The sequence below is a fragment of the Rousettus aegyptiacus genome, unplaced genomic scaffold, assembly GCF_014176215.1.
Source record: "Rousettus aegyptiacus isolate mRouAeg1 unplaced genomic scaffold, mRouAeg1.p scaffold_m13_p_2, whole genome shotgun sequence".
Lineage (NCBI taxonomy): Eukaryota > Metazoa > Chordata > Mammalia > Chiroptera > Pteropodidae > Rousettus > Rousettus aegyptiacus.
The window spans coordinates 133,097,027-133,117,078 of NW_023416295.1; the positions used below are offsets into that span (position 1 = coordinate 133,097,027).

Here is a 20,052-nt window from a genome sequence, read left to right on the forward strand (position 1 = left end):
ATGCCCCAGGCAGAAAGAAACCTGCCTCCTCATTTACTGAGGAGACCTGACTCAGAAAATCCTTCTTTGCTGGCACCAAAAAGTTCATTAGGAAATGTTAATGTCGCTACCTATTATATATCTCAAAATCCTTTGAAGAACACTTTATGGTGAACATGCATTTACTTTTTCAACATTCTGAATAGCATAATGAAAAAGCCAGCCTGAGTATATCATTTGGTATTAGGGACACTAATTCTTTTACAGCATAAGTTTGTGTTATCACCTTTTAGGAGAGCTTTCCCCATTACAAATCCTGCTGAGTGCTCTTTTTGCTCTCATCCTCATCACATCCAAATCTAGAAACTTGGCTTATTGATTCATAGCTCAGGATACCGTTAGGGGTCCAAATTCAAGCAAGATGACAGATTTACAAAGCCCAATCATTGATGAAATAAAAAATCAAAATGCATAAACATATTATAGTAGGAAATTTGCTTTTTAAAGGAAAGGGATGAGTGGGAATCTGAAAGAGAGCAAAAGAAATTAATATGCTGAGCCCAAAAAGAATGTAGTTTTTAAAATCTTCAATCGCTATTATCGAATTAGAAAGGCAGTTGACTCAACTAGCACTGTATTAATATTGCATTCTACACCAAAAAAAAAAAAAAACTTAACAAGGTGATTTTGTTGTTTAGAAAGTGTAATAATAATTATTATAATTACACATCTCTTAGCAATGCTATCTACTCTAGCAGGCATTATGAAATTAGAATTTCAATACATCATTTAAGTTGCACTCAGCTGTAGGCCTCACAGGCCTGTTTTTTTTCTTCACCATGATCTATCTGCTTAGGCAGAAGCCAGGAATGACCTTGCAATACTATTTTCTCTGCGTCATTTCAATGTGGGATCAGGAAATGAAATTGACCAGAAGGATTTGAATTGCTTAAAAGGGGAAAGTCAGAGAACAAAATATCATCAACATGAGCAGCCTCCTGTTCCCCCTCCAACGGCTCCCCCCGCCACGCCCCATCAGCTGAGACTAAAAGAATTTTCTATTTAGGTCTGTGGTAAAGTCAGTAAGTTTGTCAACCTGCACCAAACTTGTTTGCTAATTTTGCAACACAGTGCTTGACTATTCAAACATTTCCAAAATGCTCCATTGTGTAACTGTAAAGGTGGTTGAGGCTCAGCTCAAGAGAGGGGGAGGCCATCAATTAAAACCCATGTCCTCAGCATGTGTGGGTCATTGCGTTTCCCTTGGTCAGGAAAGTTTTTGGAACAGAAAAGCAGGGCTTCTCCCGGGAGCCTGAGCAGGGAAGCCTTTTGAGACCTCATATTCGGGAGGGCCCCAAATTTAGATTTTTAAAAGACATCATCAAATGAGGTTATTCATACAGTCATTTGTATTGTATGTATGTTAAGGTGTTATTTTGTTAAATGGGAAGATTAAAAATGTACTACAATTTAGTAATCCTGTTTTGGATTTTTAAAAATAAATTTGGAACCTCAAAAAATAGAAGCGGCCTAAGGTTCTATGGATATCTGAGAGGCTGTGTTGAAGGGGAATTAGAAAATTGTTAATTTTTCCTTTTATGTTTATAATTAATTTAGTAGGCGGCTCTTTTGGATAATATTCAATATTATCTCCTTTTATTCCTTATTTTTTATTCTGTAATTTGAGATTAACAATTACATAATCATGAAGAGATACTTATAGCATAGCTAAGCTTTCATCACTCTGCAGTTGAGATAGTAACTCCACTCACCTTCAGATAACATGGAATTTTGCTATGTCAATGATTTAGGAAGATTTCTGTAAATTTTTTGCATGGATTTTTTTCTTTTTTAATGTAATCATATTAAGAGAGATGCAAATGAAGAATTTGTAGTGTCAAAGCATGACCTTAAAAAAAATCACAAATTCTATTCATCGCTCTAAGCCTGAAGCACAAAAACCAGAGGGTAAATCCTACGTTAAAAAGAAGTAATCAAAATCTTGTTTTCAACTGCAGTTGTGCTAGTGTCTTTCATTTTTAGGAATGACTTAGTAGATCAGACAGACATCTATCTACTATACTATAAAAAGTTGTTGGATTAATGTGTTTTTTTATATTTGGAAGCACTAATATTGGCCATAGGATGAAGACAGATATATAATCTTGGGGCTTGATCTACTTTATTAGATTTTGAGTTTACTATAAAGTCTGAAAATGATAAAAGGTAACTAACTCTTCTTAGAGAATAAGGCGTGATAAAAACAGTATGATATAGAAAAATTAAAAAGAAACAGAAGCAAGAAAAAAGGTAGGTGACCCAAAAGGAAATTGAAGCAGGAGCCATGTGAATTCAGATACAAAGGTAATACCAAATTATTAATTTGGTTCCTTAGTCATCACCATTTCTACTCATCTTCTTCCAATTTGGCTAAAACCAGATTTTACTTCCAAGTATTATTTTTTCCTATGACTATAATTAGAAATTTGGGTACAGTCATGATGAGAACAAGAAGTTATCTTCCCCGGTGTCATTGCAAAGTGCCATGATGGTCTGGCTAAGAGATTTTATTTTTAATTGTTGACCAATTTTGACTTGATCCAGCTGGTACTTTCTCTTCAAGGACATTGTTGAAACAAGATGATCACTAATTTTTAAATGTGGACAAGAAAAATTCTACTTGAATGGATAAATATGATCTGAATCACTTAATTTATTTTGAGCCGATAATTTTGTACTTTCAATAAATAACATATTGGAATATACATTCTAGGACCTTCTCTGTAGTATTTGAAAATGATGGCCACAGATTGATGGAAGGGGTGCTGAAGTCCATGAGTTACCATCATATATTGTCTTTCTCCATGTAAAGAAGAATGAATATTTTATTGCAAGTTTCTGTTCCTCACAGAATGATCATGTAAAATGTATAGCATGTATTGTTAGCTAGTGAAAGTGATAAATAGAAACAGTAGCACAAGAGAGTCAAACTACTGCTAGCCCCAACTCAAATCCTTTCCATCTGCCTTTTCTTCTGCCATCATTCTCGGACAGGTAAATGGTATCAAAGCCAAACTATCAGTCAGCCTCCTCACTGCCCTCCTTGTCCCGGCCTCCATCTTTACCCCATCATCCCACTTGCACTGCTTTTCTTCTGATTTTCTTTAGAAACTTTCAAGAGATCCTCATCACTAAAAGTCTAGATTTCCTAGATTTAAGGCCCATACCATTTTATTCTTCTTTTTTGCTCCACTAAGTCTCTACTGCAGCCAAACTGGTTCTCTCTGTTGCCAGAATATGTTTTTAGCATTTCTGCATTTTTCATCCAGGATGCCTCTCCCTTTTCTATCTACCTATTGGAATTTCACCTGGACTTTAATGCCCTCTTCAAGGTCCATGGGCTCCCTGAAGCCTCCATGGATGGCCTCAACCCCTGGGGACTCTTCTGGAGTCTTGAAGCATATCGTGCAATTCTAACATTAATTGTGTTACAGTCTGAGAAGCCAGGTATCCCTTTCCTGAACATCTCTTACCTGCTGCAACTCCCCTATTCCTCTCTCCAGACCAAGTCTCACATATCTGTTCTTGGTGCCCTTTTAGAATTCCCTATGTGAAAGATCAGTTGAAATGTTTGTTATCTCATTGCTCCGAATTGTTACATTATTTCCTACCCACATATTTTTCATTTTACTCATTTCATAAAGTTTGTACATATTCTGGTCCATTACATCTTTCTATGATGATATTTGAATTAAATTGGAGCCTAACTGAATATGTTGTAAAAATCAAAAGAGTATAGACCTGTTATCAAAAGTGTATAAAATTACATCATGGTATAATTTTTAAGCAATATTCAGAACATGAAACTATAATGTTGTCTGTATTTTCCTTATGAAAGGAAAGTTACCATAAGTTTTGTCAAGACCAGACCATCCATTTCTTCATTAATTTTGGCATGTCAACTATCTGGGGTGGGGGAGGGGGACGCGGGGGGGCGGGAGTAAAACAACAAACAATTTCCTAAACTATTTTAATTTAGCTAACTTTTGTTAAATTAGTTTTTGTATGTGTATATTTGATTTTTGAGTCAATGTTAGGAAGGTTTTGTGATAAGAATTTTGCTATTAAAATAGATTCAAAAGAAATATAACAGGACCCTTCATTGAAGTCTCCTATGTGTGCTTTTTATTTTATTTCAACATGGCAATTTACTACAATTATTTAGTACATTCGAAGAAGAATAAAATTGTAGGGAAACAAAAACTATAAATTTATTGTTATTTTTATTTTCATTTTTATTTTTTACACCTATAGTAACTGGTCTTACTAGGTGGTCTCCCATTCAAGTACCAACCAGGCATGACCTTGCTTAGTTAGCTTCAGAGATCAGATAGGATCGGGCTTATTCAGGGTGACACGCTGTAGACTCCAAAACCATAAAATTTTAAAGAAGTAAAATTTTAGGTATTTATCCATTTATCTCCATCTTATTCCATATGAAGATGTCATAGTATAATATTCACATTTTGGAATACACTTATTCTTTTTCAGTTGACCCACTATTAAATGAGATTTTACTAGGATACGAGTATTTAATTTTCTGACAATTATTTAAGTTTTTTGCTTGCCTAATCTTATACTCCTTTGGAAACTTTGCAAACAGAAAGAAATCTTAAATTGGAAAGATCACAATTAAATAATGTAAGTTACTTGAAAAGAAATATTCTTTAATTTTCCCTGAAACTAAAATTAGTATATTTGTTATCACTTTTTCCCTAGACCATAATAATTTTTATCTGATAAGGGACTAAACTAAAGGGCAACTCTTAAAAAATAAAGAACAAGTTAACTAAAAGGCAAATAAAAGTAAGTATATTATATTAAAGTTAATAGGCCAAATGAGCACATTTGGAAAAAAAAAGAAAAATGGGACACCTCATCGATTGGACATTTTGTTTGTTTGATGTCTTGCATCAACTTAAGAATTTCTTACTCAAAGAAGAATCTTTAACTGTTTCTTCTAGAAATAAGGAATTAATGCAACTGTAGCAATCTAGCATTTCTTCTGATTAGCTAGCAGATTGTTCATTCATGTTATAAAAATTTATTTTCAATACATAAATTTTCAGTTTTAAAAATTAAAAATATATCAATTTCTTAATGTATAAAAATTGAAAAGGCAAAGAACCCTTAATTCTGGACTGATTTTTAATCTGTTTTTCTCACCTCACTTTCAGAATAAGTCTACTTGATACTTTTCATAACAGAATAAATGATTTGCCAACACGTTTTAACTCTCTCTGATATGTGGAAAGCCAGGTAGATTTTTTTGGAAGGAGAAAAATATCTGTTTAAAATTTTTTTCTAAAACTCCAAACAGAATTCTGCTTACTCAGCACACCTCTAGAATGGTAACAGTGGCTGACAGGGCTTACGATTTCCAGCCTCATGGCACCTTGAGTAACTTAGTGTCATTTGGAAGTGTCTGTCATTCTATAACATTTTTTCTAAATAAGTCAACAATTCAAAAGAAAATAACTCTTATGTTGTATAATTAACATTTTTATGCATTGTGATTATAATATTTCATTTAACAGCCTGACTCCATAACTATATTATTGTGTTGTTTTACTTTGACTTCAGTTCATAAATCTTTGAAAAATGACCATTTCTAGATTTGTTAGTCAACCAACCTATAGTTTCTTGATATAGAATGACACTGATCAAGGTAGAACTTTCAGTAAATGAGTATTTTGTTATATAAAAGCCAGAATTCTAAAAGCAAATAGAAATCGGTGTAACCGATGTTTAATCCAAATGTAAAACAGTAAACTGATTTAGCTTCTCTTTTTTTAAAGAGCTGACGCAAGTTGGACGGAGGGAGGTGTTGGGACGAGGTGGGGGTGGTGATTGGCTTGTCTCCCTCACGCCCACTGGTCTTTAAATCATTGTCTAGATGCCCAAAGTTTCATAGAAGTCAATTCTGTTTCAGAGTTCTGCTATTCTGAACAGTTCCAGAAAGACTGAACAGGACTGGAGGAATAATTAAGGTAAAGCTCTTTTTACATGGGTATATGCAGTGTTAAAATAAGGCTTCCTTTCTTCTTTTTATGGTGTTGACTATTTATTACAAATTAAAATGCTTGAAAATACTACTTGGGTAATTTTTCTCATTAAAAAAAGATCAATTTAATATAATGTCAGACATTGAAATTACTTACCCAGATCCTGATTGCAGTGTTCTTTTGTAGATAATTTTAGGTTTGAGCATAAAATTAGGGCAGTGGATAATAGGAAAGGAAAACATTGCAAGACTGGCAGGCAACAAGAGTTTAGTTATTTACATCTCCTGGTTAGTCACTGAATAAAGTGAAGAGTCAACATAATTTGTCTTAGGAAAAAATATAAAATTTTAGAAGTACATTCTCAATGTTATGACACTAAAGATTTTCTTTATCTTGAAGACAAAAACACCCACAAAACTTTAGACTAATCAAAGAAGAAACATTACACGCAACAGATGTGAAAGGCTGTGTTACTGTCAAATAAAAAAAAAAGTTATGTTTCACCTTGTCTTCTTATGTGACCGTTTTAATGGAGTATTTGTAGAGCAAATTTACTAGAAGAAACTGAGAAATTGAATAAAATGTAAGCATAGCTTTAGATCTTGAAGGACTAAAATCAAATATCTAAAACTAGAGCTATGTCCGAATTTAATAATCAGACAGGGAGAATTCTCAGTGGATTTAGGTATCTTTGGAGTATCTTATAGAACATATGGTGGCCCAGGTGATAACAAAAGTAAAAGTGCTTCATAACTCAGTGAAAAAATATTTGCCCTGATGATATATGTTGTATTCACGGGCAGTTGGCTGAAAAAAAGCTTTATTTTATAAACTGAAGAAATTGAGGTGGTTTTTTTTTCTAGAAAAGATTTCCATTTATTTTTACAAAGCTAAGCTTTACCAGTTATTCAGATGTATATTAAGAAAATATTTTGGGATTTTTTTTTGAAAGTCTTTATATTTATACTCTTAAGAAGTATATCACTAATATTTAAATACTGAGACATATAGTTTTGAGAGCTAAACTCTTGAGTTTTATTCAACTGTGTTATGCAGTATGCTTTATGGGTTATTGAAGCTATTATTTTAAATATATGAATTACTTTAAAGAAAGCGAAATGATTTATTTTCTTGGAAAAATAGTACCGCTAGGGGTGGTTTACTATTGGTTATATAGGATGCAGACATTTTGGAATTTACTATATCCACATTTCGTTATAGATTATTAAATATCATGCATTAACATGTATAGTATAAAAGTTCACTATGTTAATATCATCTATGCTACATATCCCTGTACATTTGCGGAAACTAACTATTGTTTGGAAAAATAAGAAATAAATATTGTGCAAGAATTTAAGATGTTTCTTAATGTTTAAGATAACTAGAGAATCTATGTCATCTTCTAAAAGTAGAGGCGGAAAGTTTGTAAGCAAAACAACATATTCAGATTTTATGAATGGCCCTTTATACCTCTAGTGGTTGCTTTAATTCTTACATTAGCAAGCATGTAATATTCTTAGCAAAAGGAAAAAACCTCAGCATAGGGCTATTTATTTTAATTTTTCTAGTTCTCTCAAGATATTATTTCTAAGCTGTGTCTAAGCAGAGGAAAGAAATAAAATGCTAACACGTTAGCATCAGCAGTAGGGAGTCATCAAGTAAATACCATTCTGCTGTTATTGGCAGGTTTTTTTTTTTAGTATGTACCTCAGACTGAATGTAGTGATTGCTTTTTAATAAGTTAATTTCGGTGAAAAATCATGCCAGAGACTAACAAGCCATCTGACTATCAATGTGTGACTAAAATGGTAGTGTTGGAGAAATTGTTTAAGAGAATTTAATATAAAAGTAATATTAGATTGTTTTTACTGTCAAAGCTATGTTCATATATCTCAGATACATTTTGGATGTGGATTTAAATCAGATCCTTGGATCCAAGGTAATTCAGCTTTTAGAAGTTTTATGACCAGCTGTATCCTGCTTGCTCAACAAAAGGGTAAATGACATATGAGTCTATCTGTTACCTAAATCTAGTTTTCAGAGTAAATTGGTCACAACTGGGTTGGCATGAAAGACAAGACAGGTAGGGATGGTGGGAAATGCTTTGAAAATGTTAGCTCCCTTTTTACTTTTACTTATCAGGTAAAATAAATGTTTGCAGTAACTAGGGAAGGTCATAACTTTTGCCTTTTGACTCAAGGACAGTTTTGCTTCCCAGATTTGATGTCTTTCTTTGAAGTTAGAAACATAAGTAAAAATTTGAGAAATTTGCTCTTTTGAGAATTTTTTATCCTGAGTTTCTTAGGTACCTATTCAAACAAGACATTATAGGGTTTAACAACAAGAATTTGGATGTAAAGAATGAGCTAGTTAGGATATTTAGATATCTCTTAATAAATGTAATAAAACAGTCTTCTAATGGTGTAAATATTTTTATTTCAAGTTTTAATTTTGCATCTTCATGAATGGGTGAACTGAAACAACAGTGCAGATGACTACACACTGGACTATCTAGTCTGTTTCTGAAAAATAATTCTGTATCACACAGAAACTTAACTTCATTGGAGAGAAAGGCCAGACTACACACAGTTTTGTCAAATTAAATGTGATTTTTCTGTTAGAATAATTTTGAGCATTCGTTGTACAACAAAGCTGTTTTTCTGGTCACCAGAGGAAAACATTTCCGTTTCTCTTTGAAATTATAAAGGAATAACAAGATTTCATACTTGTTTCTGTAAAGGAGATCATATAAAGTTGCACTGGTCTTAATAGAATATAACACTCAGCACTGTGCTAGATGTTGGGAATATGTAGAGTCGACAAACCTGGCATCGTTTCCACCTTCATGAAACTTTCTGCCTAGTGGAAGACATAGGTATTTATCAAATAATGACACAACTAAAAATGTAAATGCAAAGTGTGATAAATACTGTGAGGGAGAGAGCATATTATGGAGGATCTAATTTAGATGTGGGGCCTTTCTGACCATGTGAAATTTAAAGATTTTTTTTTTTTTTGGTTCTTTTAGTTAACTTTGAGAGACACTTGGGTTAAGAATGTGGGAAAGAGCATTCCAGGCAGAGGGAATAGCATGTTAAAAGATTCTGAAGTGGTAATGGGGACATGAAAGAAGCCTCATATATCCAGTTGGTGAGGATAGGTACGATTAAATATAGGACTAAAGAGCTATGTCTGAATTAAAGTATGTAGAGCCTTACAGCATATTAGAAAATTTCACTTTATTTTAAAAAGCGATGAGAAAATCATTTTGGGGCTTTAGCAAGTAGTCATTTGGAATAACATAATGGTCACGGAGAAAGAAGTAGATGAATTTTAAATAAATTTTGAAAAAAGGATTGATAGGACGTGGTGAGAGATTAGATTTGGGAAGGGGGATTCAGGATAGAGTAAAAAGAAGACAACAAGAAGTTTTAAGCAAATGAATGGTATGATATAAATTTTGTTTTTAAAAGATCACTCTGGTGGAGGCGGATAGGCAAGAGAGGATTCAAGGACTTCAGTTAGGATCGTTACAATAGACAATGTAAGAAATGATGGTAGCTTGGACAAGACTGATGGCGGAATAAATGGAAGTAGACTAATTTGAGAAATAGTTTAGTTACTTGTAAAATCAACCAGACTTTGTAAAGGACTGAATTCCAGTGGTAAAAAAGAAAAATTGATAACAGAAGACTGGTATTTCTGGTTTGAGTAGTGGAATAACATTCTTTGAACAACATTCTTTGGATGGGAAAGATTGGAAGAAGAGGGAACAGTCACAAGTTAGATTTTGGACACTATTATTATTATTATTATTTAATTATTTAATTGAAGAAATTATTTTAATTTTTTCCCCATCTACCTTCCCCTCCCCCTGCTCTCTGACACATTGATTTTAAACTGCCTTTGAAATACACAAGTGTATGTACACTATGGGACACATGGAACTAGAAACCAGAGTAGAGGCCTGGGCCAAAGATGTAACTTGGGGAGTCCTTGGTGTATAGTCTTGGGAGTAGATTGGAAGAAGGGGGACTTAGGACCTAGCCTTGATACTTTTTAAAATAAAAACCTCACAAAATTCTGAAAAATAATAGTGGGGTCATTAACAAAAGGCATTTTGAAGAATTCCTAGAAGCCAGAAAGCAGATAGAGCTGGAAAAATCTGTGAAATAGAAAAATCTGGGACCAGAGGGAGTTCATTAGCAGTTCAAGTCAATATATACAGAGAGGAGGCATGGGTCGTGGGAAACCAATGATCATGTATTCACCAAAGAACTTTAGTTTGGACATCCTGGTCCATTTGGGCTGCCGATTTTACCCATAGGATAAGGCTGTGATGGAGTCTGTAAAGAAAGCCTGAGAATGGACTCTAGTATAGGTATGAGAGCCTCCACAGCAGTCAAAGAGGGGTGACAAGCAGTAATGGAAGCTCTACCTAGAGGAAAATACATAACAACATGTTACTCCCAGAGAACCTTTCTCTCCTAGAGTGACAGCTATGTCTGGGAGCGAGGTCCTCCAGGATACTCCACACACAGACAACTGCAGAAAGGTTACTTACAAAGGACCTACAAGGGAGCAACCCATCAGTGACACAGGGCTGCAAGATTCAGGAAAACCCTGAGCACTAGCTAAGTTAAGCAATATACTCTTGATTCATAAATAGGAACAGACAACCAAGGATCACAGTGTGAAAAAGAAGAGCTAAGATGAACAAACACGGTAACTAACTCCAGAAGAAATACCCAACCTAAGGAACAAAAAGAGCTCTTGGAAACTTCCAATAAATATCCTTAGAAAGGTTTGAGAAAATATTGCATCGGAAAACCAAACAAACAAATAGTAAAATTAAAAAAAGAGGAAGAGGATAGGAACAAACTATTAGAATTAAAAACATGATTGTTAGTAGACAGATTGAAAAATAAAATGGATATAGTTTAAAAGTAGATGATGTTTTTCTACTCTACTCTCAATATTTCCTTCTGATACCAAGTGTGTGGATTCCCCCCCACTACCACCATCACACCCACCCATCAATTCTCCAATACCAGCAGGGTATCCTACAATTCAATTTGATTCTAATCTGATCTACCAAGAGTTAGCATCAGATCCCACAGGTTAAGGGCTCAGTCCCACAAGACTGCCCCATTTCAGATGGGGCAGACCTCCTGTACTTCTGACCAACCAGCTATCAATTGGATTAAATAATTTGTTAGAATGGCTCACGGAACTCAGAAAAACAATTTACTTACTAGATAAAGGTTTATTCTAAAAGGAAACAACTCAGGAAAGGCAAATGGCAGAGGTGAATAGGGCAAGATAAGAAGGAAGGGATGTAGCGCTTCCATGTCTTTTCTTGGTGTGCCATCTGCCCAACGACTCCATGTGCTCACCAATTCAGTTAGGATTTTTTGTGGTGGCTTCATTGCTTAGGTATGATTGAGTAAATCATTGACCATTAGTGATTAACTTAACCTCCAGCTCCTTCGTTCTTCCAGGAGGTTGAGGTTTGGGGGCTGATCACATGGTTGATTTTCCTGGCAATCAGCTCTCACCCTTAGGGGCTTTCCAAAAATTTCCTCACTAACTTAAACTCAAGTGTGTTTGAAAGGGGCTCCTTTCACCTTTATCATTACTATTTCAGGAAATGGGAACAAAAACTAAAAACTAAATACTAATTTATTGTATTACATTAGTAGCTCTATCTGGGAACCAGAGATAAAGACCAAATATATATTTCTTACTTTATCACAATATCACACAGCAAAAGTTCAAATTTGTTAATTTGGATATAACATCAAGGAAAATCTCTGAACACTGAACAGAAATAGAACAATTTAGCAATATAAAGATTTAAATATATAAAGCAATTAAAAGATCTAATACTGACTAAAGCAGTTTTAGGAGTAAATACAGGGGAAGAAACAGTTTTTAAATAGAATATTTCTCTGATTAGAGGAAGGATATAAGTCTCAATTAAATGGGTTCCCCAAGTGCAGTTTTAATTTTTAAAACTACCCATACCTATTTACGTTCTGGAGAAATTTCAGATAATGATAAGAAGAAAAATTCTAAAGTCCTTCAGAAGGAAAAAAAAACCAAAGAAATGAGAGTCAGTGGAAGCCAGAAGTCAAAAGACAAGTGTCTTCCACATTATGAAGGAAAATTATTTTGAATCTAGAATTCAAACAATCAACCAAGTTTGAGGGCAAATTAAAGACATTTTCCAACATCAAACAACTCAGAACTTTCGTTTGCAAACATGGACACATTGTGTGAAAAAAAAAGTTATTCAAGGTGGTATTTCAGCACAATGCAAAACGAGTTGAAGAAAGAAGATGAAACATTAGCAGCTGGACGAGAACCAGAAGGTGAAGGAGCAAAACATTCAAAAGATAAAAAAAGTATGGAAAATCCACTTTTGAAGTTTGAGTAATATAGGATCATATTTTATTTATTATATAGTTAAATCTACCACATGGCTTTTCGGGACATATTATTTACACAGTCATAATGTTGTAAGTCCTGATTACTCATTTTCAGTGATTAGTAAACAACCTGTAGAAAATAATGAGATTTGTTTTACAGAATAGTATGAAAATAATGTAAATCTCAACATTGTAAAAGTATTTCATTAACTAAAACAATTAGTGTGTGAGGAAGAAGGGAAAAAAAGGTATGCTTATTTTTTTATCTTCCATAGGTACCAATTGAGTTGATAAACCCAAGTCGCAGAAGTTTTAGTGAGTAATTTAAATTTAGAATGATTAACTTTAAATGAAGAACTTAAAACAAACTGTCATTAGTGGTTGCTGCTAGGAAGTGAAATTGGTCTCTGTAATGGGTGAGAGAAAGCTTTGTAGTTATTTAACACAAGTTTCTGTTTTTCCTTTTAATCATGTCTTATGCATGTCTTAATTCTATTCTCTCTTGTGGCTTTCAAGATTTTTCTCTTTATCTTTTATGTTATATATTTACACTACCTTGTATTAATGACTATATTCATTTTTCCCCTCTTGCTTGAGGTACTGTCTGCTTTTTTTAAATCCTGAGAACTATTATCTTTTTTCAGTTCTGAGCAATTCTGTGCCATGGTGGCTTTCTATTTTGCTTTTCTCTAGTCTCACAATTCTCATATTAGAATAACTATTCTCCCCCAATGTATTTTAACTTTATATATTTTTTAAATTCTTTTTGATATAATTTGATTGATTTCCACAGATCTATCTTCCAGTTTCATTACTCTCCCTTCAACTGAGTTTTCTTTATTCCAATTACTGGGTTTTTTGTTTTATTTTGTTTTGTTTTGTTTGTTTGTATGTTTTTTTAAATTCCTTTTTGGCTCTTTTTCAAACCAGCCTGAACTTTTATAATGTTCTTATTCTATAGTTGCTATTCATCATTTAGAATTTTTTTATTACTTTTTATTTATTAATTTTAAAGTCTCTTTTAAATTGATTTGCTATTTGTAGTTACTCATGTATGAATCATTTCTCATGCCTATTGACATTCATCCTGATGAGTTCCTACATGTTTTTTGTAACCTTTCGAATTTGGAGTGTGAACTCATCTCAAGTGTGAGTTGTCTTCCATAAATGTGATACTGTACCCCTGGATTGTATAAGCATTCCCAGGTGGGATTTTTCCTCCCATATTTTTCAGGAGATTTACAAATTTTATGAGCTCTGGAACAATTTTTATATTAGTTTCCCTGCCCAGCACTTTTTGTACCAAATGAGTAGTGCATGTTTCAGAACCACACCTTCCAAGAGTGATTGTATTTCTCCCAATATAATGGTTCATCAAGAATTGAATGATTTAATAGTAAAAATTTCAGAAGAAGTTTTATGAACAACATATGATGGATTTATTGCATTTTTTTTCACACAATGCCAGTCCACCCCTTTTCACTTTACAGTTGAGAAAAATGAGGTCCAAAGAATTTAAATAGCTTATGTTGAGATTCAATGAATTAAAGGTGAGCAGAACCTAAAACCTGGATCCCTTTGTAGTTAAAATGGATTTTAATTTTGTGTAGATGGTGATTGATGCTGATTCAAAGGTAAATCTGTACTTTCTTTTGTTACTATTCTTAACTTTGGCTTCCTGATGCAAGTGCCTGGAAAGTGGCTCCCTGCTCCTGGTCATACCCTGTGTTGCATGTTATCAGGCATTTTGGTGGTGTTAATTCTTTCATGTATAATTACCAAATGAAAATGGTAATCTTCCTATATTACTGCTAGTAGAGATCTGTATTGGCAGATCTTTCTTTGTCAACAATTTATTTTTGTCTTCCTTTCTCTTAAGTCATGCAAACTGCTTACAAATACCTAAAGCTTCTTGAAGATTGCTGCTTTGTCTTAAGAATTATTTTTCCCCCCCAGGGTGACTAGCAAAGCACCTGCCTTTATTCTTACACATGGGCACTCTATAAACATTTGCTGATTTGGTAATTTATTAATAGTTTTTTTCTCTTCCATTTTCCCTCTTTGCGTTGGGTAAAGGAACGTTCGTGTGCATATTTACGTAAAGTTTTCAGGAGTATACTTCCTCTCCGTGTTTTTACAGGGAGCATACACAATGTAAGTAATGCGTATTCATTTATCTCATTTAAAGAAAATTACAATGATTTGTTTTGTTTTCTATTTGCGGAACAGAGTGTACTGGACACCAACACAAAGTGGAAGAGCCTTCGGCTGAAGGTACAGTATATTGTTTACACTGAAGGAGCTTGTGTGTGGACAAGAAAGTGCTGACAGCTGAAATGGACCCTGTGGAACTGAGAAATGTCAACATCGAACCTGATGATGAGAGCAGCAGTGGAGAAAGTGCTCAAGATAGCTACACCAGCATGGAAAATTTAGAAAAGGCAGCAATGAGCAGGTACAAGTTTAAAATGAACAGGTTCTATGGAAAAATAAGAAAAGAAAACAAGATTCTTGTCAGGAAGAATTGGATTTATTTCCTATGTAAGAGACAACAATGATATTGATGTTAACACATCAACTACCTGACCCTGAAGTACATGTTATTATAGCATTTATATGTCAATCCTTTAGCGACTAGTTTAGAATTGAATTTACAATGTTCCTGTGCCCACTAATAATAAATAAGAATTTAAATTATATTAGCCTATCACTTTTCTTATCTTTTGGACCATTCTCTTTCAGATTCCTCTTCTTTGACTGTCCTCTCAATGTTGCTACATCTCCAGAGTTCTGTAGGGATAGTTTTCTCACTAAAAGTGTCTGATTAGCAAATTCATTCATAACTGTGATGTTTCATCCACTAAACATATCTTCAGCTTGTTAGACTTCTCCACTGAACTCCCAATCATTTATATCCACTGTCTATAATACATCTCTTCTGGACGACTCATTTTTGAATTGCCTCATTTATAAAGTCAAACTTGTAATGCTCATTTGGAACTCCTACAATTCCCTTCAAACCCTGCTCCTCTTCTAATAATCCCCATCTGGTCAAAGGTCACCACTTATCATTCAGTAACTCAACCAAAAGAACCTAGTTGTCAACTTTGGCCCACCCCCTCCCCCAAATAGCAAATTCAATGTTTGACTATATCTAATTGGTTCTACCTCATTAATCTTTCAAATGCACCCTCTTCTCTGTATCCATTGTATTGTGATCTTACTTTAGGCCCTCATCCTCTCTCACCTGTCCATTAGAACAGCCCTAATTTGTCCCCCTGTCATACATTTCGTTCAACAACTCTACTACCTCCTTGAGAAGTGATCTTTTACGATTACAAACTGACTCATGTGTCATCCCTGGATAAAGCCTTTCAGTGGCTCCCCATTAACTATCAGATAAAGATGAAACTATACATTGCTTGGCATGCAAGGACCTTCATGATCTGTCCCTGACCCAGCTCTCTTGTCTTGGCTCTTGCCAGCTCCCTGTTGTGCCCTATTCTCTAGCCTTGTTGAGCCACTCACAGCTCCCTGTGCCTTTATTCATTCTGCTCTGTCTGCCTAGAATGCCTTCCTGGTGTCACATAACCACCTTCCCTTTTTTCTCTATCGACTTCAATCATCTTTATCTCAATGTCAGGTCTTCTAAGAATGGATAGGATATATAGTTATTTTGTACTTTCCAGACAGAAGTGGCCACCCTCTCCTTTGTGCACTCTCTTTCTCTATCCAGATATGCACGATGCCACTACTACAAGTTAATGGCTTCTGTGGCCCCAGCACATACCACACTGCCTAGTATGTAGTGGGTACAAGATAGTTATTTGATAAGTAAATTAATTTCTTTAAAAAGGTTATATATCACAAATTACACATGACTTAAGACACTCAGAAGGTTATACCTGAAACTAATGTAATATTATATGTCAACTGTAATTGAAAAATAAAAAATTATTTTTAAAAAGATACTTAGAAGGGGCTTTTTGACCAAATCAAAGCCTGGAGTAGAAACTATTATCCTCAAACAAGGATGTCTCATTTCACTTACAATATCCACAAAAGGCCATCAGGAGGAAGCACTGTTCTTTCTCTAAGGAGTCAGTGCAATAAATTTTAGGGTTGTTGGAATAGAGAGGCCCTGGAGATGTAAATTATGGCACTTTCTAGCAGGAAAAAGGATGTGATAAAACACGAGGCTTTGGAATCTGCATAGTAGTTGACTAACTTTGGAAAAGATATTTATCTTCTTTGAGCTTCAGAGAAAAATGCAGAATGGCAAACTAGCACCTACTTTCCTGAGGGTAAAATGAGTACCTAGAATATAGATGATATTCAGCAAGCTTTCATTATTTCTCCTCTACTTCATCACTCAGTATATTGATCCGAATCTGAGGGCTCTTTTGTTTCTGAGAAGGATGCGCATAGATATGAGCTCTGCAGAGGTGGCCAAGCTGAAGGAGACACCATCCTAAGAACAGTCCTTGCAGAGCCATTCTATTTGGTCCTCCAAAAGCCATCATGGAAAGAGCAAGAATGCTTTTGTTACACTTCATACAAGTGTTTGGGACAGCTCGCAGGGACTTACTTTGTAACTCCTTCCTCAAACACAATTCATCATTTTGCAATTTTATAATTATTTTTAAAAGATGGGTTTTGTTTCTGTTTTGGTTTGGATTAATCCCTTAAATGTAAATTTTTGACAAATTCAACATAACGCATCTATTTGAAATCATTATACTTGTGTTTTTAATACGTGTTGGGATCGGTATCAAAACATTTAAGACACTGGGGACATTCCTCATATTTTTTACCCAGTCTTGGCATGTTTTATGACTACAGCTCATCCCATGCCCGAATAAAAACATGCAAATGTCTCATAAAAGAAAATCTAATTACTTTCACATTTAAAATTTTAAAAGCTACTCATGGACTAAAGGATTCTGGTTTATTGCTAAAGGTTAAAAAAATTAGAATGTTGGATATTCTAGAGTTTAAATCCAGATGACACTTTTGTTTTTATAATCCTTATGCCCATTTCATCTTATTGTCTCAGATTCCAATTATGAATATTATATACCAGTCTTTACATAGCACGTATATTAACTATGGACTATTTAAATAAGGCACAAAAAGGGGGTTGGGTGCAGAGATGGAAGAAGGCAGCATCCGAAGGCATGAGAAAAGAAAAGAATGCCAGGAAAAGTTTCTAACTTGTATGCGCACTGTAAGGCTCTAGAAAACCCACTCTTTGGGTTCAAGAACAGCAAATAAAGCTTTGTGATTTTGTCTTCTCATTCTATCTACACCAAACATTGTTCCTTATTCTCAAAAAGTAAAGTTGTTACTTCTCTTCCTCACAAGATTATTTTCATGATTAGCTCCTCTTATTAAAAATAGTTTGTACAGATCTATAATTATTTTGTACTTTTTAAAAAAAATTTTCTAAGGGTTATTCAAATAAAACATTCTTCAATTACTTAATCTTACTATCTTGTGCAAGAAATGCCCCCAAATTGCCATCTGATTAGAAAGCACTTTTAAGAAGCATTCATAGTTGAGCATTTCATATGACAGAAAGAAAGCCTGTGTGATATTTTATGGTGTCAAAATACAATGGTGACAGCTGGACTCATTAGTCAAGCCTTCTGGAAATGTGGCTGGTACTAGTTTCATATCCTCAAAGCCCCTGGCATGCGACTGCAAGAGCTGACCAGTGTAGATAAGGGAGGTGCAGCTTTCATGTAGACCACAGTCACATTCATGAATAGTGACATTTTAAAGTCCTACTTCCCTCTCAATTCTTCTACTAATTCATTGGCTTTTTAAATGTTTTTCTAGCTTTGTCTATTGTCTAAAAACCCAAGCACATTTCAGAGTAATTAAAATACACTCACACATAAGAATGACCAAACACAACACAGAGCTACCATTCAACTGCTTCCCAGCAAGAGCTATATGAATAAATTGGTGGAGCAGAAAAATGCCAGCTATAGGGCACTGCCTGGGACTGTATGGAACCATGGAAAACCCTAGACTTGTAGTCTGGTGCAGTGGGCATGTTTCTTCACTTATCTGAGTCACAGTTGCCTTATCTTTAGAGCCAGGGTGTGAAAGTCCCTCTCATTGGGATATTTGAGCATCAAATGAAATGAAGATCAGTGCCTAGGCATTTATAAATATTTACTGAATTAATAAAATCTTCTGATTATAGTGTGATAATAGTTGAGAAACCTCCGTCACGACTCTGTACCCTTCCTTTGGAAGGTCTCTAAATGGAAACAAAATTAGCTCTAATTATTTTCTTTCTTGCATAGTTAATGTGGGGAGGAGAAATGTGTCTTTAAAAAATTCCAATTAAAAACAGTATTTTCTTCTTTTACAACTTCCTGTCTCCCTCCCAAAGTGTGTCCATAACTGGAGCTCAGTCTTTGGTCTGGAAGGAACACTAGTATGAAAGAGGAAAAGGAAAGGAAAGTTTTAGCTATCTTGTTTTTCCTCCCCTTATTCAGTCACTTAGATCACCTGAAGCTTAAATGTAATTCAGAGCATTTACTTAGATGTTCTTACTTTCTTATTTTCTTTTTTGTATGTGTGCTCAGTCAGTTTGCTGATGAAGATGCTGAAAGTCAGAAATTCCTGACAAATGGATTTTTGGGGAAAAAGAAGTTGGCAGGTTATGACGATGAACATGTAAGTGAACCTCTGCTTTCAGGCAGTAAACAGGACTTGAGGGTGTCTGATCTACCTAGCTCTCTGTGGGAAAACAGTGTGACTGAAATTTTCCAAGCCTTGATCAGCACATTCTCTGTTTATTCAGGCCCTTACTGGAATAGGGGCTTGTTTTTCCTGTTCGCCATATGGCTGCATAAATCATTTATGAAATTTATTTGTTTTTTAAAGAAATCATTCTAACCCAAATGTAATCTGCAATCATACATGCTTTCTCTTCTTTATGCTACTCAACCCGTGTTTTTTATTTTTACTGAGACCCCTGCTAAAGCCAAGCACTACATTCCATTGAAAATTACATGCTTTTATTGAAGTTGAGTCAATAAAAAACTTTTATTCACTGTGATTTTATCTTAGTCTTCAATCTTAGACTATAATCTCCTCCAGTAAAGACAATATGAGAATAAGAATAATCCAAAAACAGTTTATCCTTTGACAAATATTTGCTTATGATGCATTCCTTTTCCTTCAAGCACCCTGGAACCACCTCCTTCGGAATGTCTTCATTCAACCTGAGTAATGCCATCATGGGCAGTGGAATCTTGGGTCTATCCTATGCCATGGCCAACACAGGGATCATACTTTTTATGTAAGTGAATGGACATATCCACATTTGGTTCAAATCCCGTGCATGCCTGGTGTTCTTTCAATTCAAAATCTAAATTTTTATCTTTGTGGACAGGAATAATCTGAGAAAGTATTAGCATATTCCTCTTGCTTTTTGATAAAATAGCAACCTGAGGAATAATCAGGGCTGTCTAATCATAGTACTTAATCAACCATCCCTAATCAAATGGCAGAGGCTTCATGTGCTCAACCACCTAGTGATGGAGCAGCCCCAC

General features: G+C 34.6%; 1 protein-coding gene across 5 annotated transcripts in view; it reads left to right on the top strand.

Annotated features, from left to right (window-relative positions):
- The window catches only part of SLC38A4 (solute carrier family 38 member 4), a 64,160-nt gene that overhangs the window by 21,898 nt on the left and 22,210 nt on the right, over positions 1-20,052 (top strand). For 3 of the 5 annotated variants that reach the window (XM_016137469.2, XM_016137467.2, XM_016137465.2), the window contains exons 2-5: positions 5,972-6,029; positions 14,708-14,933; positions 19,081-19,171; positions 19,684-19,799. In XM_016137469.2, the coding sequence (XP_015992955.2) occupies positions 14,815-14,933; positions 19,081-19,171; positions 19,684-19,799 (326 nt within the window). In that variant the 5' untranslated portion in view covers positions 5,972-6,029; positions 14,708-14,814. Of the gene's footprint in view, positions 1-5,971; positions 6,030-6,049; positions 12,794-14,707; positions 14,934-19,080; positions 19,172-19,683; positions 19,800-20,052 lie in introns of those variants that run through there. The other 2 variants (XM_036236965.1, XM_036236966.1) reach the window with 2 other exon arrangements.